This window comes from Ictalurus punctatus, chromosome 19 (assembly GCF_001660625.3).
Source record: "Ictalurus punctatus breed USDA103 chromosome 19, Coco_2.0, whole genome shotgun sequence".
Lineage (NCBI taxonomy): Eukaryota > Metazoa > Chordata > Actinopteri > Siluriformes > Ictaluridae > Ictalurus > Ictalurus punctatus.
Window position 1 is genome coordinate 12,629,127 of NC_030434.2, and position 11,393 is coordinate 12,640,519.

The 11,393-nt window shown below is 36.4% G+C and overlaps 1 protein-coding gene across 3 annotated transcripts; it reads right to left on the reverse strand.

Moving 5' to 3' along the window:
- Positions 1 to 165: 165 nt before the first annotated feature.
- On the reverse strand, positions 166 to 11,028 carry LOC108280144 (uncharacterized). 3 transcript variants are annotated; one of them, XM_017494923.3, is made up of 14 exons: positions 10,717 to 11,028; positions 10,537 to 10,576; positions 9,237 to 9,381; positions 8,989 to 9,121; positions 8,130 to 8,193; positions 7,762 to 7,953; positions 6,565 to 6,668; positions 6,095 to 6,201; positions 3,020 to 3,089; positions 2,876 to 2,927; positions 2,418 to 2,448; positions 2,217 to 2,338; positions 1,120 to 1,789; positions 166 to 920 (listed from the first exon to the last, which is right to left on the reverse strand). In XM_017494923.3, the coding sequence occupies exons 1-14, from the start codon at positions 10,737 to 10,739 to the stop codon at positions 691 to 693; spliced, it is 1,983 nt and encodes a 660-aa protein (XP_017350412.1). In that variant the 5' UTR covers positions 10,740 to 11,028; the 3' UTR covers positions 166 to 690. The 3 variants fall into 3 exon arrangements, with proteins under 3 accessions (XP_017350412.1, XP_017350410.1, XP_017350413.1); XM_017494921.3 differs by having other exon boundaries at positions 6,089 to 6,201; XM_017494924.3 differs by lacking the exons at positions 2,418 to 2,448; positions 2,876 to 2,927; positions 3,020 to 3,089 and having other exon boundaries at positions 6,089 to 6,201.
- Between the last annotated feature and the right edge of the window lie 365 nt (positions 11,029 to 11,393).

Consider the following 11,393-nt stretch of genomic DNA (forward strand, 5'->3'; position numbering starts at 1 on the left):
GTGTTTGTTCACTGTTAGCACATAATTGTATTTTCATGTTTAACACTGAAGTACACTGAGTTTCCCAAAGGGAGAAGCACACTATAGGGTGACAGTCAAGTTTTAATCAGGTATGCTCATATCAGTTCTGATTATTGCAGTGAGGGAGAGAATGCTTCAGGAAAGTATACTAAATGCCAGTTTATTAGGACAGAGCTTTATTGACCAGATGTTAGGGTGTGCCACATGTTTTAGAATGTATTTGACACTGGAGAATGCTTCAAAGTCAACAAGTCATTGTGTTACTTTGAGGAGCGAGATCTAACCAGATCTATCTAGTGGGTGTGGGTGAGTGTTTTCTATGTAAAATTGGTACTTTTATTACTATTATTATAAACCAGTGTTTTTACGATCAACGATAAAATAGTGAATATAAATATGTGTATAGTGTTCATTTGATTATTGTTGCGCTAAATGTTTTGCTAGATTTATATTCTATGAAAAGAAATATTCATCACATTTGAATATTTAAACAATAAAACGTTGTCCACTGTTTGAAATAAGCTTTTGGTGTTAAGTATTGATTTCCAGTGTACTGCACTGTAACTCAACCATGCAAAACTAAGCCAGTGTAACACGTACAACTATAAAGTTTCTGATGACAGATGCTAACTTTCAACATACAATAGTCATCTCACATTTTCTCTCACTTCATGGATGCTTATTTTTCTGCTTCAGCATGAGCAGAATGTCTGCAATTTCTTTAAGATTTCCCTTTCCCTCAGATACCCTGTCTCCACCTGTTTCAGCAGTGAAGGCATTGTCGTGTTCCTCTGTGCGGCTTGAGTTCTCAGTGGGGTTTTGATTCACACTCTTCTCCTCATGACCTTCACACCTTTCGCCTCTCAACATCATGTTCTCTGATGCTTGCTCCTTTAGCTCTACGAAAGGAAAGTATGTCTGTTATCAACTACACAGCTTCGAGTATAGGCTCCATTGTATGTGTGTATATATATATATATTCCACTCCACTATTACTGAGGTTACCATGTATCACTGAGATCCGATTCACACTAATCATAATAAGAGTTTAAGAAATCTGTATTTCATGTGATGTTGTAATCAGTTAGTTATTAATACCTGGGGCATTTGTGTGAGAGAAGTGCAGTAATGGATGTTTTTTCATGCATGCCTGGCTCTCAGATCTGCTCAAACTTTCATGTCCTGTAATTGCAGGCTCCATTTTTGACGTCATCCGGCAGGTGTTCAACTCCACCTCTTGGATTTTTGATAGAGCAAACTGACTAGTAACATGATTTTTACTGCTGTGATGAGTCTGCCTCCTAGTGGTGGGAGCTTTGTGTCTTCTAATGTGGTGAACGTGAGCTGTGGGTTCAGTGAAAATACTCATCCTATCTGCTGCTTTCAAAAGACAACACTGCACTGAGGCATCTTGCAAAGTCAGACTGGAAAAACCTGCAATCTGTGTCGCCTTGTCTTGTGTCCTGGGAGATGCTTTTTTATGCATTATACCACTTTGTGTCTTAGTCTGCAAACAAGAGAGAACAAACTGATCCTCCTCACAGGTCAGTTCTTGATTGAGCCCTCTCAAGGTTTTTGAAATCCCATGGGCATTACTCTTCCTCTCTCTATGTTCATGGTTACACATCATCTTCTGGTTGAAGGACATAACGCTTGTTGGAGCACTCATCCCTGATGGACAACATCCCTGATGGCTTGTCAGAATGTCCTTAAAGTGGCACATGTGCACGTAGGAATCACCATCCTGCTTTTTTCCCTTTTCCTGTGACTATGTAAATACAAAAAAAGCACAGCATTCAGGATAAAGGAACTAACATTAAAAATCAGAATAAATAAAACATAAATTAATTGATTAATCCAAGCTGACATACAGCTAACTGCTAACTAACTTCTTAAAGGTGTATATATATATATATATATATATATATATATATATATATATATATATACTGTATGAGAAACCAGTTTTAGTCAGTATATCTATATAAACTAGCTGGTCTTGATGGGATTTTGTGTACATGCCACAGTGAGATTAACGTTTCTTTATTTATTTTTTTCAATCCCATGGTATACCTAATACACAGGCAACTCAGTGTACAGTTCAAAAACAGAGAATGTCATCAAATGATTCAATTTTACACAGTGATATTTGCTGAACACAAATATATTGTGTTAAGGATCATGAAACAACTTACTAAAATGTATTTGAGTGATGGAACAGAGTTTGTTACATCGTCTGAGCTGACATAGCCCTCTCCTTGAGAACAGGCTACTGGTGATTCACAGGCATGCTCTGAGACAATTCTGTGAACCCTGCCTTTGGCAAGAAACTTAATTTAGAGTCTATTAAAAGACAGTCAGGTACAATAAGTCTAAGATAAAAGTATAAAACTCACAGGGTCTACAGTCAACGCATCTAGACACATGCTTTTAAACAAGAGGGTAAAAAAGAGAACATCAAACATCAGCCTTCAAAGAAACCACCTTTTAACAAAAAAAATACAACTCAGCTAGTGCAGTACATTATAAACTGGAAGCAGATGCTACTGAATTGCAGATATACTAAGTGGCTCTGTGAACAAAGATGCTCTGTTTTTGAGTTTACATTTTGACATTTCACAATTGATAAGTGATGGTTTATTTAAAAAAAATAAAAATAAAAAAAGAATGCCCTTTACTTTGTAAGCATTTCAACTAGTCAAGTCCCATGATTACTGGACATATATCTGAAAGTCAACATGTTAACATTAAGTTAATATGCTCAAATACTGAGCTTGCTTCCAAGAGGATTAAATGAATCAACATGAATAAATTAATTTAAATAAATGAAACAAACTGAACAGCACTGTATTACCTGAGATAAGAAATCAATACTGCGGTCTTTGTTGTAGGATTCAGTGAAATCACTTTCAAGAATAAATAACCCTCATTACAAATACAGCATAAAACATATTTTATAATTTAAGACAATATGTTTTTGCTAAATCGGGCTACTAACGGAGATCGTGTCGGGGGATGTGGTGTCTCCTTTTGAAGATGGAGCTTTGTTGTTCTCTTACTAGAAATATCTACAATACATAGAAGAAAAGAAAATAAATTACCCGATATCCAGTGTATATTAAAAAGCTTTAGTCACTGATATTGTGATGGAACACTGCAAAAATCACTTGATTGGCTATAAAAATTTGGTGACAAAACCGTGAACAGGAACCCCCAAGGTGTCCCCCGAGTGATCTGGCCAGCAGCAGACCTGTATTATGGGCTCTTAGGGGAGTATAGCTGACAATGGCTCCTTACTCCTTTCAGAAAGCTTGTAATAACATTATGTTCCCCCTGAGAGATGCCATGCACAGTGCGGTGGTGCACCACTATGGACACCACATACACCTTTAGTGTACAGTGCATTGTGTAAGTATGCATGCCTCTTGAACTTTTCCACATTTTGTGGTGTTATAACCTGCAACTGAACTTTTATCAGGATTATATGTCTTGAATCTACACAAAATAGCAGAAATGGCACAAACTCCTGAATTGGGGGAAATATCAATATAGCAAGTAAAATTATTTACAAATGTAAAAGTTGTGTGTGCATAAGTAGTGCTGAAACTTCTAGATTGTTCCCAAGAGAAGTCACACAATTAGTTGAATATGGAGTTCGCAAATGAGTAACTGAAGTGTTACATAATCTCAATATAAAAATACCTGTTTCTGGAAAGCCCCAGAGAGATATCCGAACAGCATCGTAAAGACCTAAGAGCTACGAAACCAAATCCAGCACAAAGATCTGGAAAAGTATCAATCATTGTCATAGAAAATACATCCCAATCTTTGAACATCCCATTGAACACAATAAATAACAGTCCTGGAGGACTAGAGGAGGCCGATCACCAAATGTCAATGACCATGTAAGGAGGGCAGTCATCAGACAATCAATCAAGAGGCCAATGCTAATTCTTGACATGATCACTATCAACACCATGATTCTCAAGAATTATTGTGTTCTCCAAGCAGTGTGGGATCATTTTTAAGAGATAAACCCTGATTGAACCTTTTCTAGAACTTTGTCCTGGACTTGTTTTGATAGCAACTTGGTGCTATTTGTTTAGACATGCTCTCTAAAGAACTGGGGCATTCCAGGGGCGGGTTTATTTATACTGAGATCAGGTGACACTTGCAAACATTTGCAAACATGTGGAAAAATTCAACTACTTACATGACTTCTGATGGCAAAGACCCATGGTTAATTATTTGTGCAATGACAAGCTTCCCCCCCACTCTAATATGATGAGCTATTTTGTATAGATTCATGACATACATTATAATCCCAATTATTTACATTTATATATAAATAATGTGTGATGATTGAAAGAAAAATATATTTTTGCTCTTTTGCACCTTTAACATCAAATAAAATTACTGTGTTTTTTTTTTGTAGAAACTATTTTAAGTAAAATTCATTCTTAGTAATTTTTTAAATTTAAAAACCCATAACATGCACTCGTTCAAATTAAGAATCAGGTGTTTGTTTACTGTTGCTGAAGACAGGTTTAACATTTATTTTTTAATTTATAATATTTAATGTACAGTGCACTCCACTAATATTGGCACCTTTGGAAAATATGAGAATAGAAGGCTGTGAAAAATTGTCTTTAATGTTTAACCTTTTGATCTTTTGTTAAAAAAAAAAAAAAACAGAAAAATACTCTGCTCTCATGGATATCAATTGCAAACAAAACACAGGTTTATCCAAAAGAAATGTTTGTTAAATATAGGTTTGCAACAATTATTGGCACCCCTATGAATTCATATGAGAAAAATCTATTTGAAGTATATTCCCATTGATATTTTACATTTTTTAGTACACCTGGGTGACTAGGAACAGGAAATTGTTCAACCATGACTTCCTGTTCCACAGGGGTATAAATATGAGGTAATACATAAGTAAAATTCCCTTAATCATTCATAACAATGGGTAAGACCAAGGAATATAGTTGTGATGTGTGGCAAAAGGTTGTTGAGCTTCACAAAATGGGAAGTGGCTATAAGAAAATAACACAGGGATTGAAAATGCCCATTTCCACCATCAGGGCAATACTTAAGAAGTTCCAGTCAACTGGAAATCACTATATCACCAAGTTATTTGGAAGGTTTCAAGAAAAAGTCTCTACTCTCATCCAAAAACAAACTCAAGCATCTTCAGTTTTTCAGACACCACAGGAACTTCAAATGGGATCAGATTCTATGGTCAGATGAAACCAAAATACAGCTTTTTGGCAATAAACACCAGAGGTGGTTTTGGTGCACACAGAGAGGTAGCCATATGGAAAAGTACCTCATGCCCACGGTTAAATATGGAGGTGACTCTTTTATGTTTTGAGGCTGTTTTTCTGCCAGAGGTCCTGGACATTTTGTTTGGATACATGGCATCATGGACACTGTCAAATATCAACAGATATTAAATGAAAACCCGACTGTCTCTGCCAGAAAGCTTCAAATGGGCCATGGTTGGATCTTCCAGCAGGACAATGATCCAAATCATACATCAAAATCAACACAAAAATGGTTTACTGACCACAAAATCAAGGTCCTGCCATGGCCATCCCAGTCCCCTGACCTGAAACCCATCAAAAACCTGTGTGGTGAACTGAAGAGGAGAGTCCACCAGTGTGGACCTCAACATTTGAAGGCTCTGGAGAGATTCTGTATGGAGGAATGGTCTCAGATCCCTTGCCATGTATTCTCCAACCTCATCAGGCATTATAGGAGAAGACTCAGAGCTGTTATCTTGGCAAAGGGAGGTAGAACAGTGTATTGACTAAAAGATTGCAAATAATTTTTTCACACCTATATTTAACAAATATATTTATTTGATAAACCTGTGTTCTGTTTGCAATTGTTTGATATCCATGAGAGCAGAGTATTTTTGTGATTTTTCTAACAAAAGATCTAAAAGTTAAACAATAAAGACAATTTTTGCTCATATTTACCAAGGGTGCCAATATTAGTGAAGGCACTGTATATCAGGCATGGCAAAACCAAATACATTCCTGACAAACGGTTCCTGTACCTTCACCTCCACTGATGAGTCCAAAAAAGTGAGTCTTGTCTTCTTGGTCATTCATCTCTAAATCATTAAATGGGTTCTCAGCAGAGTGTATGGACAGCCCACCGCTTTCTCTGCTATTTTAAGACAATTATTGGAGACAATTATTGACTCAGTATATTTAATTACATACATGAAAAAGTGCTTACCACTAATTATAATGATAAAGTAAAAATATATTGCTAAGCCCCCCAGACTAAAAATTATTTCTTTCCTAATACCTGGTTATGCTCAATTTAATGATCCAATGTGTTCGAAGTGTTCCATCATACTAGTTTAAAAAGACACACACATTTTAACTAGTTTAACAAGACACACCATACAGGTTCATCCTGCTTGTTAGTTGTCCAGCCCTACTGACCCTGTACAATATGTACTGCTACTGGTGGATGCTACTATTTTTTTTAGCCTGGGGAGCTTATGTTTGAAGTTCATCTCACCTATGAAAGGTGCTCCTAAACTGGACTCCATCCGCATAGCTGGTCTGGGAGGTCTCTGTTTGATAAGGCACTGTCCAAAGATTATACTCACACACCCCCACTGGCTAGGAAACAATTTTTTGCATGAGTGATTTTAAAATCTGGAGAACCTCAATGTAAGATATCTGCACATTTACCTCTATATGAAGTGAGCAGAATGAGATATTTTAGAAAATAGGGACATATGGTGCTACTGATGTAAATCAGCACTCTTACAAGAACACCATGATGCTTTTTTGCAGTGTTCAGCTCCATGCTCAGGCTGAAATATGAAGATGTGTATTTGTTACAGCCTGTGCAGTTTTGCATGTTCTTCCCGAAAACATGCATGTAGGTGGACTGACAACATCTAAAATATGAAAATCTATCCTTGCCCTAGGCATTTGGTTGAAGCGTGAAGAAAATGAGTAGTGTCACTTGGAATACACAAATGTGTATTTTCACCCTATTGTCAGGAGATCACATATTTGAATCCCAACCGTGCCAATGGCCATGCTCTCTGGGTGTGAGTGATGGGACACTCTCTCTCCCTTGTCAATCACAACGACACATGCCAATCATGGGCATCTGTGAGCTCATGTACACAGATGTATGCAGGGCACTCCGAGTGTGTTACGCTACCCAGAGAGGCATGAAAAGATGTAGTTGGCTGGCTTCAGGTGTCTTGGAGGAAGCACATGTTCCCCTTCCCGGCTGGTACAGTAGCTGTCGTATGGATGGGGAGAGCTGGCTTGTGCGTGGGAAATGGCAGGTGAGCAAATAGGACTGTACACAATATGTGTATTTATTCATGGCCTGACGCACTGTATGTAAACAGCTCAGATGAAGCTTTTATCATTAGGCTACTTCAACCAAGTTCAATAAAATAACAAACTATAGCCTGTATTTAGGATTTGTGTTTACGGCTTTTAACCATATACACACACAATTTGTGAACACAAACATGCATGCAGTCATCTAATCCTGCTGGTACAGATTTCTACCAGTTTTCTCCCTTTCGATAGTGACAAATATACAGAGTAATTGCTCCCCCTTGAGGAGAATCTACTGCCTTCTAAATGTAAGTGAATAAAACTGAGTGAGTGGGTTACAATGAGCCTAATATTTGTGCTTCTTTGCATCTACATTTACCTGACAGCCTAATATGTCAGGATTTACCTGGGCATTTTTTGTGCAGTGTGATTCTGGTGGTGGCGGAGGGGAGATGTGTACAGTGGGCCTGGACTGGATGTTGAAGGCCTCTGATGAGGATGGTGAGGCTGAAGAAAAGGAACCGACACTGCCCTGAACCCGGTGCTGACACACTGATGTACTTTTGTCAGTCAGGTTGGTTTCCAGCAGCGGTGACAGCTTAGGCCAAATAAGACATTATATGTTGTGTTATCCTTATACAAGATTTTTATATGTTTTATAAAATGTGTAGAAAATTAGCATGATAAGCACTAATAAAGCATGATAAGCACTGATAAAGTAATAACTATGGTAATAGTGCCTGTCCGATTAACTTGTTTCATTTTGACTCTCACCGTCTTGAACTTGAATTCATCTAGGAAGCTATGTTTTCTCTTCTTCACACCCAGTGTTTGGTCACTACAAAAACATAGATAGAGTAATGATTACAGCATTATCGACATTCTAATATTAATTGCCTTATAGCCTGCCAAAACCTAGCATCATTAAGAAAACTTTTGCATACAATATATGGCCATACATTTTTGGACATCTGACCATCACACCCATGTGTGATTCTGAACATTCCAGATTTAGTCCCTTTGCTGTTATAATAACCTCAACTCTTCTGGGAAGGCCTTCACTAGATTTTGGAGCATGACTGTGGGGATTTGTGTTTATTCAGCTACAAGAGCATTAGTGAGGTCAGCCAGCGTTGTTGGGTGAGGAGGCCTGGGGTGTACACAGCGTTCCAGTTCATCCCAAAGGTGTTCAGAGGGGTTGAAGTCAGGGCTCTGTGCAGGACACTCGAGTTTGGCAAACCATCGCTTTGTGCACAGGGGCATTGTCATGATGGAACAGATTTGGGCCTCTTAGTTCCTCTGATGGGAAATTGTAATGTTACAGCATAAAAATACATTCTATACAATTATGTGCTTACAGGTTTGTGGCAATAGTTTAGGGAAGGCCCATATATGGGTGTGACGGTCATGTGTCCACAAACATTTGGCCAGATAGTGTATTTTGTCATACGAAGTTTTAGGGGGAAAAACCCAGAAAATGTATAATAATAAAATTAATAATAATAATTATTATTATTATTATTATTATTATTTTTAATACAGGCTTCTTTGTCCCTCTGCTGAAACAGTGAAAAAGTTTTAGCTTTTTTTTGTGGGTTATTTGCCTGTGGGCTGTAGATGGAATAATCAGTACCTGTAATGCGATTCGCACTCTGCCAGGATCAAGCGTGATGGAGAACAAGGACTCATGGGCAGCTCTAAAGACTCCCCACGCATAGATTTATCAATTCCTTTTGATTTAGGCAAATGTCTTCTTTTAGAGATACCTAAAATAAAAATGACAGCACTTCTTATTTTGACCAGTCAACACAACAATAAATGTACAAAAATATTTTTCCCAATCTTAAATAAATTTTCAGTAATGTGTACTTTTTAATTTACCAGTGTGTTCTTTCTTCAATGCGATTTGGTTTACAATAAACATTGTAAGCAAATCCATGTTGCCAACATTGCCTTTTTTAGGTGATGCCAGTGGTGGTCTGATGAGATTATGCCTGTCTTGCATCCTTTTCTTTTCAAAAAACTCCTTGAAAACAAAATAAGCCATACAAGCACTACACAGCAGATATAGTTAGCTATAAAGACTTTAGAGGTCTAGATATCTCCCAAAGTACATAATTTATAGACTAGGGCTGGGTAAAAAAATATTAATTCTGTGATTTTAATCAATCTTCAATTTAACAAAACGATATCAATATCGGGAAATCCCCGAATCGATTCTTAATGCGCGTGCTTTACTTGAGAAGATGTGAATGTTATCTGTAGTTCGCCTCTCTTCCTGAACATGTCACCATCTTTCATGTTTTGAATTTTGAAAACAGTTTTATTTCTTAAACATTTCAAGTTGTTAATGAATTTCACTGTTGCACATTTACAACATTTTTAAAACAATGTGCATTGTGCAGTTTGTGCTTACCTTGTGTGCACTGCATGTAGGTTTTTTTTTTTGTTACACAAAGTGAAAGTAAAAAGTAATTGAACATAATTGTGTGAGCCATATTGTTAATGTAGATGTGTATTTCAGTAATATAGATAAGTAGGAGGGTTTCAGTTACCAGCATTTATATTAAAATAAGGATTTTAGTCTGCAAAACTAACATTTTAAATGAAATATTGATAACTAATCGATATCGGATCTAAACCATACATTTATATAAGAATCGAATCGAAACCATATGTGTGTGTGTGTGTGTGTGTATATATATATATATATATATATATATATATATATATATATATATATAGAGAGAGAGAGAGAGAGAGAGAGAGAGAGAGAGAGAGAGAATCGAACCATATATAAGAATCGAATCAAAACCATGTATATACACATACATATATATATATATACATATACATATATATATATATATATATATATATATATATATATACACACACACACACACACACACACACACACACACACATATATGAATCAAATCAACACCATATAAGAATCGAATCAACTCGAAATCATATACATAAGAATCGTCAAATTGGTCGCAATACACAGCCTTATTATATACTGTAGTCAGCAAAACAGCCTGTTCCAACTAGTTTTAATATTTACAAACACATTTAAATATGGTACATTTTTGTTTTTGAACAAAACTAAAGTCAACGCTGCCAAAGCTGTATAAAGGGGAATTTAATGCCATTGTATGTAGCATATATTTATTACCTTTTGTTTTCTCGTGTCACTGTTTTTCATAACACGACTTCTGTAGAACAAGATGACGTTAAATTGTAGCCCTTATGTCAGTACTTTCTGATTTCAATAAGTAAAGAAAAGCTTACTACACAGAATGAACAGAAATGTGAATGTTTATGTTGTTGTGTTCATATAGAGTCGTCGACGTACCGCCAGCCTCCTACCCAATTCATGTTCAGAAACTCGTCAGCTAGCTGACTTGCTAAATATATTATATCTTCTCTTGAAGTAAATTAATTAATAAAGACAGTAAATTTTCAATGTCTCAGTAATTAATATCTATTGTCAGTTAAATAACTGGCTTCCTAGGTCCTGACAGGAGTTAATTAGTACCTTTAGCTATAGATTAATGTCAACTAGCAGCGCTAGCCCTACATTAATGCTAGCCAATTAGCAGTCATAATAACCGCGAGCACAGTGCACGCGCTCAGGCAGTAGTTACAAATCGGTTGCTGACGTATGCAAATATTGAAAGGAAGTGACGCATGATCCATTTAATATTAATCTTGAATACAATAAATATTATTGGATATTGTAAGTAGTATTAAATGCTGAAATATGACAATTATCAATAAGAATTTGATAAGCATTTTTATTTTATTAATGTCACTGTTATTAAATGTTAATACCTGTAAAGCCAAACGCTAAAATGACGAATATATTTTGAACTGAATTAACTGGATCAAGATATCATTGATCGTTTTGCCTATATTCCACCCTGTTGATCTCACAAATTTGTTTCGTTTAGAAAATGGGACTATGTTATGAGCCGAGTGGTAGCTAGAAAGCTGCTTGTTAGGCCATTCAACTATTTTTTATTAGGCCTA